General features: G+C 37.7%; 1 protein-coding gene across 3 annotated transcripts; it reads left to right on the plus strand.

Moving 5' to 3' along the window:
- Positions 1-400: 400 nt before the first annotated feature.
- NAE1 (NEDD8 activating enzyme E1 subunit 1) lies at positions 401-24012 on the plus strand. Of its 3 annotated transcripts, none has more exons than XM_073307942.1 (20): positions 401-545; positions 3135-3238; positions 3324-3384; positions 4481-4511; positions 6756-6827; positions 7177-7256; positions 8080-8189; positions 8654-8763; positions 11011-11073; positions 11419-11482; positions 13129-13220; positions 14794-14853; positions 14957-15090; positions 18530-18605; positions 18967-19006; positions 20093-20179; positions 21721-21813; positions 22272-22386; positions 22472-22521; positions 23765-24012. In XM_073307942.1, the coding sequence occupies exons 1-20, from the start codon at positions 490-492 to the stop codon at positions 23872-23874; spliced, it is 1608 nt and encodes a 535-aa protein (XP_073164043.1). In that variant the 5' UTR covers positions 401-489; the 3' UTR covers positions 23875-24012. The 3 variants fall into 3 exon arrangements, with proteins under 3 accessions (XP_073164043.1, XP_073164046.1, XP_073164047.1); XM_073307946.1 differs by lacking the exon at positions 401-545 and adding an exon at positions 680-753; XM_073307945.1 differs by lacking the exon at positions 21721-21813.
- Positions 24013-24611: the final 599 nt, after the last annotated feature.

Consider the following 24611-nt stretch of genomic DNA (forward strand, 5'->3'; position numbering starts at 1 on the left):
TTTCAATACTTTGTAACACGGAAACAAACACGCAAAATAAAGGGTTCACCCATACCCTAATACCTTAGGTAACATATGTACAGCCCAAACACTGTAGATTGTGCCCTTCCATTTGTTATTTTTTATCCCCTCAGACCCTCCCTATCCTGGCGTTACCCCAGCTACTTGCCTAGCAGGGCTTCTCCTCCCCCTACCCTACCTCCCGCACTTTCCCCTTAATTGTGTCTGTCTGCTCCCTCCTTCCTCCAGCCCCACAGGGTTTATCGTCCTGTGGACTCACGTGTTGCCCTCTGCCCAGACCCCGCCCATCCATCCTCTGCATCCTGATGGCAAAGAGAAGGGCAAAGGGAGAACCGTGCCTTCAGCAGGCGCCATTGAGCATGTCCAGATCGATCGCGCATGCTCAGTGACAGCAGAGCGGCCGATCCGGACGGTGTCCAGGAGAGGGCAGCGCGCACCCCGGGTGCTTTACCGGCAGGGCCCGGCGCCATGGCGCAGCAGGGCGGACTCAGCATGAAGGAGCAGAAATACGACCGGCAGCTCAGGTAGCGGGGGCTGCCTCGGGCCGGCTCTCAGGTCGCTGGGCCGGCCCAAGGCCGGGTGGGGCTACAGCCTGGACCACTGGGGGGCGCAGCGCTCCTCCCCCCTCTCCTGGGGGGCCGCCCGGCAGACTGCCGGGCAACCGGCTCAGCCGCCTGCCGGGCCGGCGGTACCAGGCTGTGGGGCCCTGCGCGCTGCCTTCCCCGCGCCAAGGTGCGCCTCACGACTTGGCTAGTGACCGTCCCCGCGGGGTCTGCCCCGCACTGCCTGGGGTCTGCGGGGTCTGGCCCCAGGCGGCTTCCCGGTGTCCCGGACCGCTCCGGTCCGAAGCGCTCCCCGGGGCGGGGGCGTGGTGGGTGGGCAGCTCGGCTCACCGCCGCCTGTGGCGGGGCGGGTGTTACTGAAGAGGGGGCTGGCCACACGCGCACACCGGCCTCGGGGAAAATTGAGGGTTTGAGGATGTTAATGTTTGTGAAAAACGATTTTGTTGCGCAAAACAAGCCCTTGACGACTGAAATGTCTTGGTACTCAATGGTTTTGTTGGAAACTCAACATTTTCTAATTGGGGGCATAGAGGAGGCAGTTTTCCATCTGCTCTGATCATAATGATCTGGATGCTGGGATTAATTGCACTGTCAGCAAGTTTGCAGATGACACTAAACTGGGGGGACAGGTAGATGCCCTGGAGGGTAGGGATAGGGTCCAGAGTGACCTAGAGAAATTGGAGGATTGGGCTAAAAGAAATCTGATGAGGTTCAACAAGGACAAGTACAGAGTCCTGAACTTAAGATGGAAGAATCCCATGCACTGCTACAGGCTGGGGACCGACTGGCTAAGCAGCAGTTCTGCAGAAAAGGAGCTGGGGATTACACTGGACAAGAAGCTGGATAAGAGTCAGCAGTGTGCCCTTGTTGCCAAGAAGGCCAACAGCATATTGGGCTGTATTAGTAGGAGTATTGCCAGCAGATCGAGGGAAATGATTATTCCCCTCTATTTGGCACTGGTGAGGCCACACCTGGAGTATTGCATCCAGTTTTGGCTCCCCCCCCCACACACACACAGGGGATGTGGACAAATTGGAGAGAGTCCAGCGGAAGGCAATGAAAATGATTAGGGGGCCGGGGCACATGATTTACTATGAGAGGCTGAGGAAATTAGGGTTATTTAGTCTGCAGAAGAGAAGAGTGAGGGGGGATTTGATAGCAGCCTCAACTACCTGAAGGGGGGGTTCCAAAGAGGATGGAGCTCGGCTGTTTTCAGTGATGGCAGATGATAGAACAAAAAACAATGGTCTCAAGATGCAGTGGGGGCGGTCTAGGTTGGCTATTAGGAAACACTATTTCACTAGGAGGTGATGAAGCACTGGAATGGGTTACCTAGGGAGGTGGTGGAATCTCCATCCTTAGAGGTTTTTAAGGGCTGGCTTGACAAAGCCTTGGCTGGGATGATGTAGTTGGTGTTGGTCCTGCTTTGAGCAGGGGATTGGACTAGATAACCTCCTGAGGTCTCTTCTAACCGTAATATTCTATGATAAGTGTCAATACTGCCTCGTTTATTTCTATAATCCAAAAAGTGCTCATTAGTGAATTCTTGGAGAGGATGTCCATATGTCATGCTTTTATAACTGGATTCTTTTAAAAATCCATTTTATGTCAGCCGTTAAATCGGTATTATAAAGTGTGTGGGAATTCAGTAGTTGTCAATATTCCCAAAGCTTTTGTTCAAAAAAACACTGTTAAGGCTGCAAATTGGGAAGGGCGTATTTACCTGTCACATCACTTAAAAAAACTAATCTACTTTACTCCTCCCCTAGTTTCATTTTTGAGTCTGACTCTCCAGTCAATAGCTCAAGTGTCTGCTTATCTTCAGAGTTTAATAAACTTGTACTGGGGTGAAAATGACTTGATTCTTGAGAAAGTCATTGCTCCCTAGTTTCCAGTAACAGCAGTGAAAATTAATGAGACTGCTCCATATCTTTCTTACAGCTCTAGCACCTCTGCTGTTATTCAGAGTAAGTCTACAGGAAAACAGTATGGATTCATTTTTGGTTCATGTTTGGAAATTATCTCTGCAACCATAAAGGCTAGAATTACACCTGCTCTGGGTCAAAAAGCTAATTAGGTGTTTGGTCAAATAATTCTTTGGAAACCGCTTAAAAAAATCTGTACTGGGTCACCATACAGACTGTGTTGCATCTTGAAGACAAAAATCTTCAGCAGTGAGAGAGGAGCATGTCTGCGAACCACTGTCTGAAAGCACTTGCAGTAGTTCATGAATTTATTTTTAAGTCTTACAGAACAATATGAATGGTTTAACTGTTGCTTGACGGTTTGGAATCTTTTGTCCTGTCTTCTCCATAGTCATTTTTTCCCCCAGATCTGAAGGGACTAAGGGCAAAATCCTGGCCTTGCTGAAGTCGGTGACAAAACTCCCAGTGTAAATCATGTTTTGATATATACTACTTAATAGTGTACAGGGAAATGGTATGCTAAACCACATGGACTGTGACATCAGATTCCCACTGCCATTCAGACTGTATTTGCTACCACAAGTTACTTTTTCCTGTGAATGCTTCTGTGTTCCTTGTTTTGTAGGTTGTGGGGAGATCATGGACAAGAAGCTTTAGAAGCTGCTCATGTTTGTATGATAAATGCAACAGCCACAGGAACTGAAATCCTCAAAAATTTAGTACTACCAGGTAAATAAATTTCAATTGTAAATTTTAGTAAGAATTTCAGTTTGAATAATTAAGAGTGCATATTTCTTACTGTATTATTTTCAAGGTATTGGCTCATTTACAATTGTTGATGGGAATCAAGTCACTGGAGAAGATGTCGGAAATAAGTAGGTTTACCATTAGTTTTCTACTAATGATAAAGCAGTGATAAGGTTTCAGTAGTTTTACTAAGTGCTGTTTAAAAATAATGGTTAACTTTCTATAACTGTAGGAGTTATGCTCAAAACAAACTGGTTGTTTTGTTTTCGGGGTAGATTTTTGAGTAGTTGTGAAATGTACTTCCTATTAATTGGGAGTTTCTTATTAATTGCCTTATTTTTAAGTGCATTAGTTGGAAAGAGCATATTCTTAAAAAAATACAAGGAAGTGTAGTGAATATCTTAGTCTCCTACTGTGACTTAAGTTTCCCCTAACTTTGTTATATATCTAAATATAGTTTCATGGCTTTTAAACTGTTTTGTCATCAAACTTATTACTTTTATTTAGAAAGACAAGGTAGGTAAGGTAATATCTTTTATTAGACCAGCTTCTGTTGGCGGAAGGTAGAAGATTTGAAGCTACACAGAGTTCTTCAGGTCTGGAGAAGGAAGAAGCGTGCTGTTCCTTCAGATGCTTCCATAACTCCTGAAAAATGCATGCAGTTAGGGAAAGACTAGAAACCCTTACATAAATAAAACAATATATGTAAATTTACATAAAAATGCAACTTCTGTGGACTCTGTGTAGATATTTAATGGTAATAATTTAGGCCCTGGTCCTGTAAGGTGCAGGCAGACTGTTGCGCCCACATGAAGCTCTGTTGATTTTTAGAAGGGCTCTGTGAGCGTAGGGGTCCCTCTGCATGGAAAATTTAGGAGAATAGTGGCCTTAATTATTTAGCAGGATGAATATTCACCTGCAATGAGTTCCTTACTGGGAAGAGTGAAATTCTGCATGTGCTACAGAGTTTGCAGATTATGGGGCTTTCGGGACTGGGATAACGCTTCTTTAAAAATCTGACTTTACAAGATTCAAAAAGACTGTTTTCAAAGAAATCATGTGAAAGATGTGATAAAATTAATAATCGAAGGAAATAGATATTAAAGGACTTCTTTTGTTCTGCATGAAGCTATATAATACGTTCTTCACTGGAAGGAAGCTTAAAAGCTTTAGTTTTGTGAAAGATATTATTAATGTCGCTTTCTACTGTCTCTTTTTTCTCAGTTTCTTTCTACAAAGAAGCAATATTGGCCAGGTAAAGCAATATTAAATACGGTTTGTAAGTATATTGAGAGAGTGATTCGTGTATAAAATGAAAGTTAGACATACACAGATAAAAAATTCCTTTCTTCTATAGTAGTGAGTGAGGAGAACAGAGCTTCAGGAGATGTGTGGGAACAAAAGCCCAGTTTTGGCCATGTTGAGTGTAAATGGGTGGCTGGATGCCCACAAGGAGATGTTGAAAAGCCTGGCTGTGACTTAAACTTGATGGAGAAAGACAAGTCCAGGGTGGGCAGGTAGATTTGTCATCAGTTTAAAAAAAAAAGATGATATCCAGTACAGAAGGGAGGCAAGGATAAAGCCCTGGGAGACCTGCACCAAAACCTGAAGTAGTTTTTTTTATACACCAGGTTTGTATAATTTTTGGTGGTGCTCAGAATGGGTCCAAGCAGAGCCATCCCATTCCGCGCTTCGGGGGATGCAGGGTCCAGGGCAGGGGGAGGGGGCGGAAGCTGGAAAGATGCAGGGAGGGAGCGGGGGCTTGAGGGAAGCGGTGGAGTTGGGGGCAGGGCGGAGCAGGGGTGGGAATAGGCAGGGCGGGCTGGGTCTGGGTCGCTCGCTGCTGCTAGCATGAGGGCCCCCGCTAACTCCCCAGGCCGTCCTGGATCCCTGAAGCGTGGGGCCTGGGGTGGTTGCCCTGGCCCATCCTATGGATGGGACGGCTCTGAAAATATAAGCCCAAACATTGGTGGAGCCAGGCGTACGTTCCTGAATATTGGTGGAGCACGGGCACCACAGGTCCATATAACTTGCTGCTTGTGAGTGGGCAGGGTGCGGGAAATGATGGCCCACTGAAAGAACAATAAGAGGTAGTAAGATAACCAGGAGAGGATAAGATTCCAAGAGTAGGATATGGTTGACTGTGTCAGAGGGACTCAGGATGTCTATGGGAAAGGAGCACTAGGCCCGTGTTATGCCTAGCAAGATATTAGAAACCTTGGTTAGAGAAGTTTCAGTGGAATAATGAGGGCGGAAGCCAGACTGAATAGGGTGTGGAATGGAACTTAAGGAAAGAAACTCAAGATGATGGTTGTAGACAATTGTTTGAGATGGGAGAAGAGAATGTGTATGATAATCTGAAGGGGATTCAGGGCCTATGGTGAATTTTTAAGGTGAGGAAGACCGAGGCTGAATTGGGAGGGGAATAAACCTCTTGAAAATGAGAGGTTGAGGGGACTAGGAAGGTTAGGAGATGGAATGGGTCACTGGGGCACAGGGAAGAGCTGGAGAATAGGGAAGATGTTTCAATGTCAGTGAGAGTGGAGGAGGAGAGTGTGCACTAGAGCGAGGAGAGGGATGGAGACGGTCATACGGGGTCTTACCTCTTTTTTTTTTTCTTCTTTTTTTAACTTTGAGAAATCAATAAGATTCTGAGTGGAGAGGGAGTAGGGGGCAGTTTTGTTAACTTAAAAAAAACCTTCAGTTGTATTCTGTCTCTGTTCATCACTATTGTTTCTAGTCTATCAGTAGAAAAGATTTTGTAAAACCATTATTTACAAAAAAGATTTAAAATGGTGAGGGGACCTACATTATCTAAAAGAACATTGACTTGCATTTTCTAGCTTTAGTTGGGTTTGTGCCATCTACCTAAAGTTAATTAACATATACGGTAAGTGAGATAAGCTCCAATCTTGAATATTGGTGAACTATAGCGGTTATAAGAATGGTTAAGACTAAAGAATGGGTCTTATTAAGGGATTGTCCTCACCATTCTGCTAGCAGGTGCTGTTGCTTATCTTCCCTTGTGTCACCCTTCCCTCCCCTCGCCCCATCCTTTGGCCTCCTCTTCTGCTGTTTCCTTCTTACATTGTAAGTATCTTCAATAGCTCTTTCTCACTTCAATATCTTCTTGCTGTCGCTGCTCGGAGTTTCATTAGAGCTTGCTTAGCTTTTAACTTAACAGTGCTTAAGAAAGCTGCATCAGGAGCTTATGGTGCTTCCAATACAGTGATTTTTAAAATTAGATATAAGCCAGTTATTACATTTTTCCATTTTTAGACTGTTATTTTTTTTAAAGGAAAGTCTGGCTCAAACAAAATCCTTGCTATTACATAGTGATTTTAAGGTGAACGTGAATTTTGAAATAGTTGAACTATATCAATATTCCATAATGTACTTATTTGTAATATAGCATGTATGCTATTGGTAAGGTATGTAAAACATAAATGTAAATTACAGATATGTTTAAACAGGTATATTTTTAATTGTTTTAAAACAGAACCGAGCCCAAAGTGCCACAGAGCTCTTACAAGAATTAAATAATGATGTTTCAGGAAATTTTGTGGAGGAGGTTTGTATCCTTGAATTCCTTGCTATGTTCTGGTGTTTAAGTGCATGGCAAAGTATGACAAAATAAAATCATTAGTTACAAATTTTTCTGTAATTGCAATGTGAGAATTTTATGATAATACAGATCTGGAAATAAGATCTCAAATTATGTGGGTCAAGTTCATTTAAGTATATACTTAAATAACGTTTGTAGTTAATGATAAAGATTCAGAAGCCACATCTAGCATTTTGAATCCAAGTCCAGTGTTGAACACACATGTTCACTTGAACTTTTGATATGCTTATGTCTTTCTAAGATAAAGCAAAATTTATGTTCCAATGTATGTGAATTTTTTTGTACTTTTATTTAGAGTCCAGACAAACTTCTAGACAATGATCCTTCATTTTTCTGTCGGTTTAATTTAGTCATTGCAACCCAGTTACCAGAAAGGTAGAGTCCTGTTCATATTTTTCAGTCTTCTTACAATTACAGTTTTGTTTGCAGCTTTATTGTGGGAAGATATAATTTATGTGAAGCAACATCGCTTTTTGCTGTCATATGCAACATTTATAGACAGGAAAGCTTTATGGTGGTGATTTTCATTATACCCTTTGTGTGTTAATACACAAATTTTTAAAGTTTTTGTACTGACTCATTGTAAGGCACGGTCTCCAAATTCATTTAAATGTTGAGTTCTTCTTTCTAGTGAGGGAGATCTTCCTAATCCACCATAGCTATGTCAGCTTAGTCATCTAATTTGAGGCCTCACATGTAATGGGATCTGCGATATCTTCAGGTCTTTGTGGAGGTCTGTTTATCACCATCCAACTCCCTCTTTTCTAACTGTGTATGGAATTGTATTGCCACACATTAGTAAGAAGAATTTCATGTGGCTTTGTCAGGACTGTCTGTTAGGAGTTCCACTTTACAATTTATGGATCCAACTGATCTCTTTCTTTCCAATTGTTGTTTTATTTGCCTACATTCGTGTTTTTGGTTTTGTTTTTTAACTGACCTTTTAAAAGCTTGGGACCATAGAAATCAATGCAATATTAAAGAGTCTATGGCTATAAATTATCTGATAATGTCTTTTTGGTGTAGTATTTAAAATATCTCTTCTGATCTTATTGCATATACATTTATGGCATCCTTTTGGTCATGTTCTATTTTTAGCTTCAAAGTCCTCTCTCATGGGAAACTTTTTTTTTAAATTATTGTTGCACACTTGATTATCTCTTGTACGTTCTAAGAGTCATTTTATTTTTATTTTCAGTATATTGGTACGTTTAGCTGAAATTCTCTGGAATTCTAACATCCCTCTGTTAGTCTGTAGGACTTATGGACTAGTTGGCTATATGAGAATTATTATTAAGGAACATCCAGGTAAGAGATTTCTTCAGAAATTGGACTTAAATAGATTTAAAAGTGGAATTGAAAGCTCTTTTCTAGAAGTTTTATATGTAGATTTATATGTTTAAAGAACTATTTCATTTTTACCTTGTGAAGTATTTAGTGTTAACTAATATCCTTGGCATTTGCAGTTGGAATTTCCCACTATAAAAATCATTCTAGCTGTGGACATGACTTACTGAAAATTGCATGCAACAAGTAATTAACCTGATGATGCAGCAAAATGGGAGACTTTTGTCTAATGCTATACTGCATTATATTATGGAATACATTTACAATGAGGCACTACTTCCATTAATGTGTAATTATGCTAGTGGGACTCACATAGGTAAATACCCAAGCACTGAATATTTGCTGCTATGTTTTGTAACCTGTAATTTTGTAACAATCTGTCCTGTTTATCTTTCAAATTAAACTATCTTGTGTATCTCTGGCAGTTGTGGAATCTCATCCAGACAATGCATTAGAAGATCTGAGACTGGACAACCCATTTCCAGAGCTGAGGGAACACATTCAGTCTTATGACTTGGATCATATGGAAAAAAAGGTTGGCATGAGACTTGCATTCTGTGCTCTAAAATGCATTCAAAATAGGTCCCATTCTTGCAAGTAATTCCATGTGGATGGGTCTCTCCTCCTGCATAGGGTCCTATTTTTTATTTTTTTTTAAAGGATTTAACTGTGGACACCTTCAGTGAATTTGGCTATCACAAAAGCTAATCGTGAGTTAAAATACCAAACTTTGTGTGCTACTGTAAACATCACTTCACATAGTACGCATTGTGAAGCCACATTTTTGGGAAACATCCTTCCTTATGTTAGGTGGGATTAGTGTAATCTGGCCATAAAAGTATGGTAAGTGGTAGTACAGAGCCAACATGAAGTCTCTTGCATCATTTGTTCCCTTTATGGCTGGAGGAGGAAAGAGGATGTGGCTGGTATGTCCTGTGCTATGCCAATCCTTGGCTGTGTCTTTCGATCCCTGTAGTCGTTGCAACCCAGTACAAATTAGAGCAGCCTAAGGGCAGATAGAATGACCTTCACAGGGCAGCACCAAGATTAGGAAAGTGCAGAGGTAAAATTTAAACCACCATTTCACACCTGCCTCTATTTGATCTCTGTGCAGCATGGCCATCCCTAGTTAAGGAGGAAAGCAAAAAAGGGTTTTTGACAATGATTGTCTGGAACCCTCAGTTCAAACAGCAAATCCCAAACCTACAAATTAAAAAAAAATAAAAACTTTGGATAGGATTACTGTATGAGTAGCGCTTGAGCAGTTAGGAAAGCAAATAGATAATCCGTATGGAAAATGTTTTTTCCAGTCAGATAATGGAAACTGACTGACATTGTACAGAGACAAGATGGGTGAGGTAATATCTTTTATTGGACCAACTGTTGGTGAAAGAGACAAGCTTTTGGTCTTATACAGAGCTCTAATTTGCACGTTCTTCAGCAATACTTGAGACAAGGTTTTGTCCTTCCAAGTAAATGAGTACCTGGCCACTTACACTCAGGAAGTTTCTACCCTGACCCTGATGGTGCATTAGGCATGCCAGAACTCTGGAAATTGGTCAGATACGTGTTGGATCATTCAGTTTGGTGCAGAAGCCATATCTCTAAATGTTTCTGCTCATTAAATATTTTTTTTTAATCACTTGCTATGTCAAGAATATATGGAGTCTGATTTGAGATCAGTGTGAAGATAGGCGAATTAGTTTTAAAAATGCTTTCTTCTGGCATGATTTCAAAATTCATTATATTAGTGCAAAAAATACAGCAAGAATAAAAACTGCTTCTGTATTTGATACTTATAGTATATGTGAGTACTCACAGAACCGAGGGGTATGAATTGGTCTTCATTTTAAGATGTAAATTGGGAAGGAAGATTCTAAACAGTGACTTGTGGCCTAAATCTTTCACTTGTGGAAATACAAGTTTCATGCTCCTGTCACAGGTTTAGTAGCAGGTCTTACTTTCCAAAGAGAGTACAGTGGGAGTTTCAATATTAAAAAGAAGGACCTTTAGCTTTCCTGTAGTAGGTTAGGGCAGGAAAAAGGAGATTAGAAATATAGGCCAGCCCTATCGAAATTGCGACATGTGGTCACTATCCTAATGATGATAATACTAGACCTTTCGATCTAAGAGGGCTTAAACTTAATTAAAATTATTAAATTCACATGCAGGACAGTTACCAATAATTGTGCAATTTGCAGTTCTCAGACTTAGATTTTAAACTATATAATGCATTTTTGACCATCAAATTATTTCCTGGATTATTTGTAAAAGTTCAAAATTGAGCACATCATAACTTTTATAGAAAATTATTATTTATTTGCTCCCCCTTTTTAAGATTTATTTGAGATATGACAAACATAAGAATATCCATAGTTGGTCAGACCAATGGTCCATCTAGCCCAGTATCCTGCCTTCTGACAGTGGCCAATGCCAGGTGCTTCAGAGGGAATGAACAGAACAGGTAATCATCAAGTGATCCATCCCCTGTTGCCCAGTCCTAGCTTCTGGCAAAGAGGCTAAGGGATACCATCCCATCCCTGACAAACTTATTTGAAATTTCATTTAATTTCAGAATCTGTTTACATAATGTTACAGGCATTGCTGTCAAAAACTAGGAAACTTTATTGAATCAGCAGTGTGGTTCTTAACTCTCCTATTGTGCCTCAATATTACAGGATTTTCAAACTGTGGTGATCTAACATACAGTGCTGTTAGCTTTAAAGAAATAACCTATTTCTAACTACTTGCAGATATTTTTTTTTCTGTTTGTTGATTGCAGGACCATAGCCACACTCCATGGATTGTGATTGTAGCAAAATATTTAGCAAAATGGTACAATGAGGTATGTTGATGATGTCTTATGAATCAAACATATAGCATCCAGTATTTCTAATGTAGGCTTTTAATGAAAGTATATCTGACTCCAAACTAGATCACTTGGGAGGAAAAAAGAATTGGACAGGTGATAAAAGTACCTCATTGAACAGTGTCCAAAGATTTATTTTTGGGCACTGAGTGAAGCCTGTAACTACTGAAAAGTGCCTGGTTTGATTTTTACCCTATGTTTCCTTTATCACTTACTGAAACACACATAGATGTGTATTAACTTTGACACAAACTATCTAGCAGGTAGTCATGTGACAGAATTGTTATATATTTATCTGTTTTATTTATACTTTCAATTTAGAAAAGTGAACTGATACCTAGGAATTACAAAGAAAAGGAAGCCTTCAGAGAGCTGATTAGACAAGGTAATATATGTTATGGGCATTTTCGCCACTATGAAAAGACATTATACAAGACACAACTTGTCACTGTGGCTTAAAATTGAACTTAAGTCAATGCAGATTCATGATTTCTTGAATAGGTGAGTCTTAGCATCCTGAGTCTGCTTATGAAGCCAGCTGGTAATACTTTGTTTCTTTTTCTAAGCAAGGGCAAGGACCTTCATTCTATTGTAGTTCTTTAAAGAAAAGACAAATGCTAACTTTGGAAAACATATCTAATTTTTTCTAACATTAAAATTTTGCTAAAGTAGGGGACTGAATTTTCCTTATTAGTGGAATTGAGAGGCTATGTCACTAGTATAAAACCAGCCTAAAAATATCTGTTGGCTGATTGGCCAGTGTGAAATAAGTTTGTACCTATTTTATTTTCCAACTGTTGTGTCCACATCTCTCATGCTTGCACATGAATGTGGATGCTTATGCACACATACAGATCAGTTTCAAAGTTAGTTCTTTTCTTAACTGCATCAGCAGAAAGGTCAAGGATTAAGATGAGCATGGATGTTGAATTACTTTCTCAGCCCAAGAAGTGGTGATTCTGTGGAGAGACCCATTAGTGGGTAGCAAGGAGAAATTTACATATCTAGTGACTATATTGTAATTAGTCTTTGGATGGATGACTTTGCTGTTAAGGGCTGTCAATCTAGCACCCTTCACAAGCATTAAAATGTAGAGTATTTTTAAAAGAAATGTAAATAAATCATTTTAAATTGCTATAGAAACAGGGCCATGTTCTTTCCAGTTATAAACAGACTTAATTACTAGTACTAACAAATGGATTTGTTTTTCTCTTGATATCTAAATCCTATTTACATCACTGTAAGTTATTCAATAAATAATTTATTTGCACTGAAATAAAGATTGGCTTCCTAGTAGAACTGAAGTGCAGCATTTTATGCCAATTGAATTTTGCTGCATCCTAGAGTAAGTATTAAAGTGAAACAGTAGAAATTTTAACAATATTTACAGTCAGTAACATTTCCTTATCTCCTCTTACTTATTATTCAACTATATTTTTGTTTTGTGTCAAGTAAAGAGAGAGCTTCAGTGTTTCATAACCTGCAATTCACTTTACAGACATCAGATTTGATATGTATAAGAGAAAGAAACAGTTGTACGTGAGAGAGAATGATCTTATTTATCTATATCTCTATGGATTAAAGCACCGGACAGAAATTCAGGACCTCTGGATTCTGTTACAGACTTTGATTTGAACTTCTATATAACCATGAGCAAATTACATGCTCCATCTGTGCCTTATTTTCCCTATCTGTAAAACTGGTGATAGCATTTTCCCTACATCTTGTACATTGTGACATTTAATTCATTAATGTTCATAACATAAACTTTGAGATCTTACAATGGAAGGTGTTATGAGTGCAAAGTATTTTTAATACCATATCAAAGTATTTGTACACATGGATGAGGGAGAGGGTAGCCATTCTTGTCTGTTAATGTGGTGAGATGTATATGTTTTGTAATGACAGAACTAGAACAGTGATATGTCACAGATTCTCCCAGAGAAAATCTAATATGCTGCCAGGACATAAATGTAATGTGGGAGGTGGAGTTTGTATTTTTGCTTGTGTTACTTGTTTCTTTTCAAACAGGAATTTTAAAGAATGAAAATGGGATCCCAGAAGATGAAGAGAACTTTGAAGAAGCTATAAAAAATGTAAACACAGCACTAAATGTTACTAAGGTAAAAGTAGTTTATTAAGTTTTAGATGATGAACATAATGCATTTGAAGAGCTAAGGGGACCACGTATCTTTGATAGTATCATTGTTTTTCAGAACAAAAATTCCCCAGCAAATCTACAGTCAAAGTTAGTTTGATGACCTCCTCCTAATCGCTTTCTCTATAAACGAAACAGACATTCTGGAACAACTTGGCAGGAGTAGCAGTATGTGCTCAAGAGGGTAGTTCCAGTTGGGCTGTAATACAACGGCAGTGTTGAATTGGGAAACGTACAAAGCACCTGCCCCCACACTGCCGATTGGAGCTATTCTTCTTTCACTTTCATAAACACTGCATTAACTAATTTTTTTTTTTAAATGGTCCTAAGAAGAGTAAGGCTTATTTTTGGATATCATCACATGACTCTCTTTTTTTTAATGGAAATTGGGTGTTCGTATCAGAGAAAGATATGTTCCTTCTTCTAAGCTCTGCTGCTTAACTAATGTTAAAGGTCTTGTGTTCCTTGCTGAGGAGTTAAATTCATTAAAAATACTTAGTAAAGTCAGATAGTAGAACACAGTCTTTAAAATCAGTGTCAGAAACATTGCCACAGTATCACTTATGGTGAACATGCAGTACTTTCATGAGTGTCTAAAAGAATTAAGTGTGAAATAAATTTTACAACTCTTATTCAATTTAAAGTATTAATTTGCATAGAAATTACCAGTTCTTAACATAAATCAACAGATCTACAGAAAGTTCTTAGAGTGCTATGGATTTCTTATAACAAACTATGTTTTGGAAGACATTGTTACATGATCTTGTGTATTTGAGGTGTTAAGCTTTTCTTGAAGACACGTACAACTCGTATTTATTAGCAAGCCTCAGGTTACTGCAGAACTGGTCTACTGCCCAGTTAACATACTGTATTGATTTGTGAAGGGCTAAAGGAATGTTTGATGGAACAAAACTCCTATTTGACCAATAATATTAGTGTGGACATAACCAGAATCTATTAACATGACCAAAACTAAATGCCAGGAGCATCATTCGCTATAGGGTGGGCAGTTATATTTCTCCCTTTCCCCCAACTTTGGATGGAGTCATTAGGAAAGCAATAATTGCCCAGTTTTTTTAATCTGTGTTGCTATTTGGGACTGGAAATAGTCTGTATACTGACACATTTTCCCCCTCCTCCCGCCCCCAGAATTTTTCTGAAATGATGCCCTTGCTAAATGTATGTAATTCCTAACATTAGGGGCAAATGTTTTCATATCTTAAATCCTCTCCAGTTCTCATTGAAATTGCAAGGGTGTTGCTAAGGACAGATTTGGTGTGTAAAGTTTGGGTTAATTAGAAGCCTACACTTTTAGCAATTGACACTTTTCTAAATATGATAGTAAAGAGGTAATTTCTCCCAAAGTACTTGTAGCCAGTGGGACAGATTCTTTCGTAGAGGTTCAGAAAAGATGACTTTTGCCTAGGAAGTCTAATGTCATTTAGATATTGAATTGCCCATATAATTACTTTTGGGACAATTCTTGAATAAGAAACTTGGGTAAATACACGTGTGTATATATATTTTTTTTCTTACAGATTCCAAGCTGTATTGAAGACATTTTTAATGATGATCGTTGCATCAATCTCACACAGCAGGTAAAAAGAGTAACTGAGGATAAGATGTTTGTTTAGGAATATTGATACAGATAATACTTTTGTGTACAAGAAAAATAAATTACTGCTGTTTGTACTCTTGCAGACACCTTCCTTTTGGATTTTAGCTCGAGCTGTAAAGGAATTTGTAGCAAAAGAGGGGCAAGGAAATTTACCTGTTCGGGGCACTATTCCTGATATGATAGCAGATTCGGGTAAATTTATCAAATTGCAAAATGTGTAAGTACTTGAGTTTCTTCTTCAAAGACAATCAGCATTATAGTAATGAAGGGCATTGATTTGGATTTCACAGGATGGGCCAAATTCTCAGAGCTCACTTAAAAAAAAATAATTAGACTCTAGATGGTGCTATAACCTAGTCCCACCCTCCTATCTGGATGGACACCAGTCTGTTCTGATTGGATCCAACTGCTGAAGCCCACATGCCTCTTAGCGCCCTAGTTCTGGGAAGTGATCACTGTTCCTACCTCTGGGTCTCTTAAGCATGCTCTGAGGTGTAAACGTCTCATGTCTGACACTCTTTTTGGGCAGTAGAACTGCTCAATCTGGCTGCCTAGATCCCAGAACCAGTGCCTCAGCCCTCCTGAGTCCCATAGTTGCTTAAGACACATTTTCCAGGAGAGCACCTGGCTCTGGGAGCTCTGGCTTTCTAGGTAACCTTTTCAGAGACAATATGGCAGTAAAACAAGAAAATATACATTTTAGCAAAGGAAGTTCTTAACCATAAACACTTACTCTTTAAGCAGCACTAGTTACAGCTCTTGAGAAAACTGCAAACAGTCCTGAACGCGTTGCCCCTCAGTGTAACTTCATGACCCTTATGAGTCCTCGGTGTAGTCTGAGTCTTGGCAAATTTTTAGGCTCCAAATCCAGTAGGAAAAATGTTGTTCACTGTTTGCTCCACCACAGCTTTCTGGACATAGCTTCAGATACAAAATGGATGTACTAATCTACAACAACAGTTGCAATCATAAATGGTATTCATAAAACAAAACAGAATTAATAATGCAATACAGACATGTCCCCGAAACCGTCACAGACGGCATTCAAATATAATGTAGATTGGATTTTAATATATTTGTGGAGAGTTCTGTAAAAAGTGTTTCCTCTTGGGAGGAGGAGGAGGGAGGGAGAGCGTTCCCCAGTAAGAGTCCTTCCATGTAAGGAGAGAAAAAATGAACCCGTTGCCTCATCCTGCAAAAATGAAATTACAGCAAAGTATTAAGTGAATTATTGGGTTTGCATAGGTATGAAAGACATTTTTAGTTCTCTAAATTCTTGAAGGTCTATATTGTTTTACAGACCTATTTTGTAAAATTAGGAATAATTCCTTGATACGCTTCAGTGTATATTTAAAAGGAATATTAGCATAATGTTTCGTTTCATTCCAGAAAATTTTTTTGAAAATAACTATTTAAGATATGAGAGAGACAAGGTAGCTGAGGAAATATCTCTTATTAGACCAACTTCTGTAGGTGAAGAGACAACCTTCTGAGCTTTCCAGAGCTCTTCCTCAGTTTGGAGAAAGTAACCAGTGTGTCTGAGCTAAATACAAGATGACAAATTGTTAAGCATAAGGGTTTCTTTGCATGCTGTTGGAGACCATTTAAAATGAAGTGGGCAATTAAGGATTAGAAGACAGTGGGGTGTGTTACGAATTGTTGTAATGACCCATAAAACCAGTGTCTCTATTAAGTACATGGTTTTTAGTGTTCAGCAGAGTTACGAGTTTCAGTTCTTAGGCTCGTTTTTTGAAAGTGTTGTGCACGTTTCCTTTAAGGATGAGGATTGAGAAGCCAGATATGGAATGATCATTTTGTGAAAAGTGTTTTGTCCATGGGCTGTAGGGTCCTTTATCATTTTGCTTTGTGAGCTCATTTGAGAGAGTAGTGATTATCTGGTTTCACCCACACAGCTGTTGGGGTATTTAATGCACTGGATGAGGTATACCACATGTGATAAGAACGTGTGTGACCCATGGACCTTGAAAGGTGTGTTGTGGGGAGGTATTGGTCATTGTAGCAATGGATTTTCATGGATTCTGGCAGGGTCTGGTGTCGCTTTGAGCTGGTGTGTCCTGGTCTGTGGGGAACTTGCTTCTGATTATGAGCTTGAGGGAGGGAGGACGTTGTTTTGAATGCCAGAAGAAGGCATTTGGGAAAGATTTCTTTCAGGATGTGGTCCCCGTCAAGTATGGGTGGTTTGATAAAATCATCAATTGTTTGATATCCCATATGTGTTCTAGAGTGGGATAGCAGGTAATAACTAGGGTTGTGTGGTCAGCGCGTTTTTTGTTTTAGGTTTTTGGTTTTGTTTTCTGTATTGAAGCAGGTTCCGTCAGGGGTATTTGGTGGGATGTCCTTGTTTAGTGAAGGCAGTTTTAAGTGTGTTTAGATATGTATCTTTTGAGCAAATTCTGTGGTATCTGAGTGCCTGGCTTTAGACAACAGGCTTCTTGGTGTGTCTGGGATGGTTGCTGGTTCCGTGGAAGTACGTGTCTTGATCAATGGGATTTTTATGTATAGTCAGTTCTAGTTCTTCATTGTTGAAGCTGATCTTAGTGTCCAGGAAGTTGATGCTGGTGTGGCAGTGGTTTTCTAGAAAGAGTTTGTTGGTTGAAGCTGTAGTGGAAATCTGTGAAGGAGTTTAGGTTGCCTCTCCAGAGGATGAAAATATCAACATATCTCCGGTATATCATTGGTTTCATGGTGTATTTGCTCAGAAATTCTTCTCGAGGTGGCCCATGAAAAAGTTGGTATATTAGGGAGCCATCCTAGTACCCACAGCTGTTCCCATTGTTTGGACAGAGTATTTGTTGTTACATGTAAAGTTGTGGGTGAAGATTAAATGGATCAGTTTGATGTGTTTGGGTTGGATTTTCGAGCATTGTTCATTATCTTGTAAGGTGTTTGAAGCAGACAGCAATGCCATCATGGTGCGGGATGTTGATGTATAGGGAGGTGACATCCATGGTAGCAATGATGGTGTTCTGGGAGAGGTTGCTGTTGTTTTTGAGTTTCTTGAGGAAGTCAGTTGTGTCTTGGAGGAAGCTGGCCCTTTGTGTGGCATATGGTTTGAGGATGGTTTTTATGAGTCCTGATATTCCTTCAGTAAAAGTGCTGTGGCCAGATATGATGCGTCTTCCTAGGTTCCCTTGTTGTTTAAGGTGTAGCACTTTGAGCTTCATAGTGTGCCCTGCTGCTGAGGTACATGGGTTGCTGCCCAAAGAATTAATACAATACAGTTAAAACATCATAAAATACAATATAAAAATTGGTCAGTTGTAGTTGTATAGTGCATTTGGTTCAAAGTTTTCTTTAGTGCTGGTCCTCTCATTGTTGAAAGGAATTAGTATTTTTTGCCCTGTAACCTTCCACAGTAATATTCCTTTTAATGCTTACTAATTGCAAAGACATTCCAGTGCACTGAGTTATGAAGCTGCTTCTACAAGTAGCTTAGAGCTACAGCAAAACAGTCATGTGATTGGTACCATTGGCTCTTCTGCTGCTGAGGTAGCTGATCTTCTGACTTTATTCATGTTTACAACAGATAGGGTAAGAAGGGTTATAGAAGTGTTGTTCAATTTCAGGCTCTTAAAATAAAACTGTAGCTTTAAACTACAGTTTAAACTATTAAAACTATTTCTGACCCTTTACAGATACCGTGAAAAAGCAAAGAGAGATGCTGCTGCTGTGGGTAACCATGCTGCTAAATTGTTACAGTCAGTAGGCAAGGTAGTTATGTTATAACCTCATTTAATGTATCTCAAAAGGACAATAATTTTCCATGTAATCTGTAAAGAATGGGGAAAGGCGCAAAATAGAGACAGTAAAGAGCTGACTTTACTAAAACTCTCCAAGAGAATGTGGTAGTTAAGTTCCAATATGATTTCACTATACGCACAGTGGGTATTTCTGCATTGTGTGTACTTTCCTGTGATTATTTAGAATGTTAAGTGAAAGGGACATATGAACACATAAGAAGTCTTCCTTGGATAACTTTTGATCTAACATCCATTTCAGTATAATTTTAAAAATGTAAATCTAACCATTCATTGCCTTGTGCAGGAACAAACATATTCTTGTTCCTTTGCAGGCACCAGAGTCAATCTCACAGAAAGAGTTAAAATTGCTTTGTAAGTATCTTTGGATTTAGCATTACATCATTCTTGTTTTATGCACACACAAATTTTCAGGAAGTCTTAAAATTATTCACAATGTAGCTATATTAATCTCTAGCTCAGTATTTGAATCTCTTTTGTATTATAAATGTTGTGCCTCTTCCTGAGAAGTAATGGACACAAGTTTCTCCCACTGACTTCAATGCAAGTTGCAAGTGCTTAGTGCCTGTCAGAATAAGGTGTATGGAAAGCTATAGGCAGATGCCTGAATGTTATATGCCCACAAAAATAAAATAAATAGAATTAATTACTGATGATTCTGGATGAAACTACTGTTCGTTTGGGCAAAGTTTGTTTTACCCTTGTATATTAAATACTAGGGCATATGCCAAGAAAAACAGCAGCCATCTGAAACAATAAGTATTTGTTGTACTTGAAGTGCTGTAGTTGCGGCATGTATTTAGAGTTTTTGGTTTGTTTGCAGTGTTTTTTTCCCCCTTCCCTATGTTCATCCATATTTGTCTTAGTTTTTTCTTCCCCTTTCTGCCATTTTACCACTGCCACAGGTTCACTCTTGCCCATCCCCAACCACTGATTTTTAGAATGCTGCTCTCTCTAGATTGCCTGCTGCTAGAGAAAGTAGGCAGAGCTGCAGGAAGCAGCACTATTTAGTGCAACTTAGGAAAGAGAACAGCTTTTGGGAGGCTAGAGGAAGAAAATGTGGGGCTGATGCCTGTGGTCCAACAGATGACCATAAAGAGGAGGAGGGTGGGGCATCATCCTGTCTGGAGTCTGGTACCACATGTATTGACAATCCTTATCATGTGCAGTAGGCAACATGACTGGAATTTTGAAGTACACAAATATAGAACATTTTAATAAAGTTGTTTACCTTCATAAACCTCTAAAGAAACATTTCTTATCTAAAAGATTTTATTACATTGCACAACTGAAGAAATACAATAAAAACTAAAATGACATCAGTTGGTGATAGATTTACTCTACATTGTTTAACAGTAAGTAAATTCTGAAATGCCTGAAGAAAATATTGCACCCTTGCAATCAGTGCTCCAATATTTCTTTTCGGTGTTCTTTGTTTAGGCAGCAACTCAGCGTTTCTTCGAGTAGTGCGGTGTAGATCCCTGTCTGAAGAGTATGGTTTAAATACTTTTAACAAGGATGAAATTAGTAAGGACTTTCTATTTTTTTATTTATTCATAGTTTTTCTTTAAACTTCTTTCTTTTATCATGAAAACCATGCTTAAATAGAAAATACATATTGTATATATTTCAAAGTATTATTTAAAAAAAATTTTTTTTTGACAATTTAGTTTTAAAAGCTCAAAGATGAGCCACTGAATTAATGTGTGTGGTAGTTTTCCCTGGCAGATATTTTCTCTTCAGCAGCCATGTAAGTAAAATATTCATCCTTATCAAGGTGTTATAGTCTTTAAATTATATTTTCTCCTGTCTGACTTTAGTTATTTGTAACAGGAACTAGAAGGGTTCTTCCTTGGGAGCAAAAGATTAATTTTCTTTTTTAGCCACTGACTGTTGTTGTTTTTTGTGAATAAATTGTGTGGCAAAGGATCATTAAATAAAAATTAGGCATATAACTGCTACAGACTTTTCAAACATATATAACTCCAAATTCCAAGGTAAATACTAAAAGAGAAACAGTACTTGTTTAGAAAACAGCAGTCGTTTACTGTGTGTCTTTTCAGTCTGGTCATAATATTTTGGCCAAAAGAATTGTTTGTCACATTCACAAAGTACATAAGTAAAATTTCCTTGAACTGGTGCATATTAAGTTGGGTACAATAATTTAGGAACTTTTTAAATTTTACATTTAAAAAGCTCAATATATATTATCCCTACATCATTTTTTGTGCCTATCGTAAGGAGACTTCCATTTATTATATAATTATTGCCCTTAGTTTTTCTTCTGTAAATATACATTATAAATAGGCTTGGAAAGATTAGATTTGTATTGGTAAACACTGATTTCATGAATGAAAATGAACAAAAAAAAAATAGTTCCATTGATTTAAAAATCAAAATGTACAGATAAGAAAAATCTTCTTGAAGTAAGTTTGACTTAAGGATATGTACTTCATGTATTTTGATGTGATGTTGACAATTTGTGTTTCTAATGGTTATAAAGTTTAACTTTTTGAGACTCAATGTCTACTGTCATTAAAATAATTGTCTGACCTCCCCCCATAATTTCCTGCAACTGTGTATATTTAAATCAACAAAAATATTTAAAAATGCTTAAAAATAGACTATATCCATCACAATTATAAAAAAAAAATAAAAATCAAGTTTTGCCAAGTGTAATTTTGAAACTCAAATTATGACTAGAGGTAAATATCGCAAGCAAGCAATTGTTGACATTGGTGGAGTTGAAGTAGGAACACGTGGACAGCTCCAAACTGAGATTATATAAAAATATATAGGTACATAACATTTAGTGTAATTAGTCACTTATCATTGGCATTTGAAATTACATATCTAAACAATCCATTACCAAAGCTTGAAGTGGAAACCTCTCAGTTGTCTCCCACGGGGGGGGGTGGGGGGGGTGGCAAAACTGTAAAAAATGTGTGTTACACTCAAGTAAATGTGAAGTATTTTTTTCATTCCATCAGTCTCCAAGTCTATTTTAAAACCAATTTAAAATCTGTATTTTGTGGGGGGGGTTGGTATTTTTTTTTTATCATTTTCAGTTTCCAGCATGGATAATCCAGACAGTGAGATAGTGCTATACTTAATGCTACGAGCTGTGGATAGATTTTATAAACAGCATGGTAGATACCCAGGTAGGTTATTACAATAGTTTTAGATACATATATCAGTCACTCTTGGAAATATAACAATCTAATTTATGAGACAGTAGTACATATGAACTATAAAACATGATTAAGCAAATGTTTGAACTAAACTAGAGTACATTTATTGTGCAAGTATTACAAAGTGACCAGATTCTTAAGATTAACAAATTAATGCAGATTGATGATGATGGTTTTAATTGCTTGTAAAAATTATAGTTAAATTACATGATGATTTATTATTCTGCTGAATGAACATAATCAGTGGTATTTGATGGACATTGTTAGAGCTATAATTAAATACGAATGTATGTTACTTGAATAAAAACGTTAATGACTGCAGTAACAAAGAAGGTAATCCCAGCACAATTTAAAAAATTATTGGACCTGTTAAAACTCTGGCATATTAAAGTCCAGTGAGGAGAAATGGCTCATACTTTATGTCCTAGGTGTGTATAACTACCAAGTGGAAGATGATATTGGAAAATTGAAATCTTGCCTCAGTAGCTTTCTTCAGGAATATGGGCTGTCTGTAACAGTGAAGGATGATTATGTCCATGAATTGTAAGTATTGTATGATAAGATGTCACTTTCATTAGTTTATTTAAACTGCCCTAAAATACTGATTATTTTATTTTTTGCTATGTAGTTGTCGCTATGGAGCTGCTGAGCCACATACTATCGCTGCATTCTTGGGAGGTAAGAATACCACTTTATTTTCACAGATCCATTTAGAACTGTCAACTGAGCTATATTTTATTATTTTAATGGTATTCCTCTTCAGTATATTTGGAGAAAAGGGAATAACTATGGGCTGCAGACAAAGGCTGCATTAGTACTGCAACATATTAAAGTCAGTGTGTCGTATGCTATATGGAAAAAGTTGGCTGAGAAAGTGATCAGACTGGAATAAAAGAAATAATGGAAAATTACAAAATGACCTTATTAGGCCAGTTATACTACTTGTGCTTTTATTACTCTAGTTTAAAATAAAATTTATAATGTGTATATATGACCAGTGAAAGTATCATTGACAGAAACAATAATACAATATGACTAATTTTAATTTAGTTCTAATTTCAGTGTAGACAGTGCTAACTCTGCAAACTTTGTAAATCTGTACCTAACCAACATTGCCTTATTTCAGGCTGCAATAAATATTTTATAACCAAGATGTAAATCATTTTAAAATGTATATAATAGAAGTATTATTGCAATCTTAACTGTTTTTGCTTACTTGTCTTACAGTACCAGTTAAAGTGTTAATGTTATATACACAACTTGGATTTTTTTTTTTAAGGTTAAAGAAAATTATATTGCCATGGGTATACATGGTACTTTAGAAAAATGTATGAAGACAAGATCTGGGTTCTTAAGTGTTCTATAATTGCAAAGAAAATGTGAACACAGTATTTTTATAGAGGTATTAAAAGAGGTTATAGCAATAAAATAAAATGTAAGAGCTTGTTCAACGGTTAAAAAGAAATGAAACATTGTAGAGAAGCTAATTACTAGCTAATTTTTCTATCACCTGAATTTTCCAATACTCAGACTCTGGACTGCATAATCTCTTTTAAAAGGAAAGGGGATTTTTGAATGGGAGGGGAGGAAGTGTTTTAGAAAAATGATTGATTAGGAAAAATATCAGTTATGGTGATGTAGACACTTCTCTTGCATTTATTCAGAAAGATCAGTTTCTTTTTCACCAGTTCACATGGTAAAAATATTTACGTAAACTTATATGTATATGCATTTTTAAAAAATTGAATTGAAAAACAAATACGAAAATTACTTTTTGCCATGATTCAGGAAAGCATTTAAACTCAATCTGTCAAACTATTTCATCTTTATATTGAAAGCTAGACCAGATACTGTTGTTCTCGTTTTTTTTTAAATATAATTACCCACCAAAGTCATTCTTTTTTCCCCTTCCCTTTAATAGGTGCTGCTGCTCAAGAGGTTGTCAAAGTAATTACAGGACAATTTGTAATTTTTAATAACACCTATATTTACAGTGGAATGTCACAGACTTCAGCAACTTTCCAGTTGTAGAACAACTACAATATATATGTTGGAAATTGTAATTGATGTCAGGTTTGCTCCATTCTATAAAATATCACTAGTGTGATGTTTACCACTAACTGAACCTTTCTGTATTTTCCTCAATATTAAAATTTTATTGCAAATAAAGGGTATTCTTATTATTTTATTCTGAGGATAAGACAAGTAAATCATACCATAAAATGGAAGATATTTGTTTTCATGTAATATGTAGAATTTTCTGATCATTATTTCTTCAAGTGCCTTCAAACAATGCAATGTCTTATTCTGTGGTATCAGAAGTTAAATTTAGTCACTTACACTTTGCTGACTTATGTCAAAGCAGAGACTTAAACCAATCTGCTTGTTCCATTATTACATCTTTATAAAAGAAAAGGAGTACTTGTGGCACCTTAGAGACTAACAAATTTATTTGAGCATAAGCTTTTGTGAGTTACAGCTCCCTTCATCGGATGCATTCAGTGTATGCCTCAGATGAAGGGAGCTGTAACTCACAAAAGCTTATGCTCAAATAAATTTGTTAGTCTCTAAGGTGCCACAAGTACTCCTTTTCTTTTTGCGACTACAGACTAACACGGCTGCTACTCTGAAACCTGTCTTTATAAAAGCTAAGCAAAATAATAAACTCTTGTACCTGAAACCTGTTAATGGAAGGAAGTACTAGAACAGTATTTTAATTGGGAGTATAATCACCTATGGGAAAATCTTCTCAAACCTGGGCCCCAAGC

This window comes from Lepidochelys kempii, chromosome 12, assembly GCF_965140285.1.
Source record: "Lepidochelys kempii isolate rLepKem1 chromosome 12, rLepKem1.hap1, whole genome shotgun sequence".
Taxonomy (NCBI): domain Eukaryota; kingdom Metazoa; phylum Chordata; order Testudines; family Cheloniidae; genus Lepidochelys; species Lepidochelys kempii.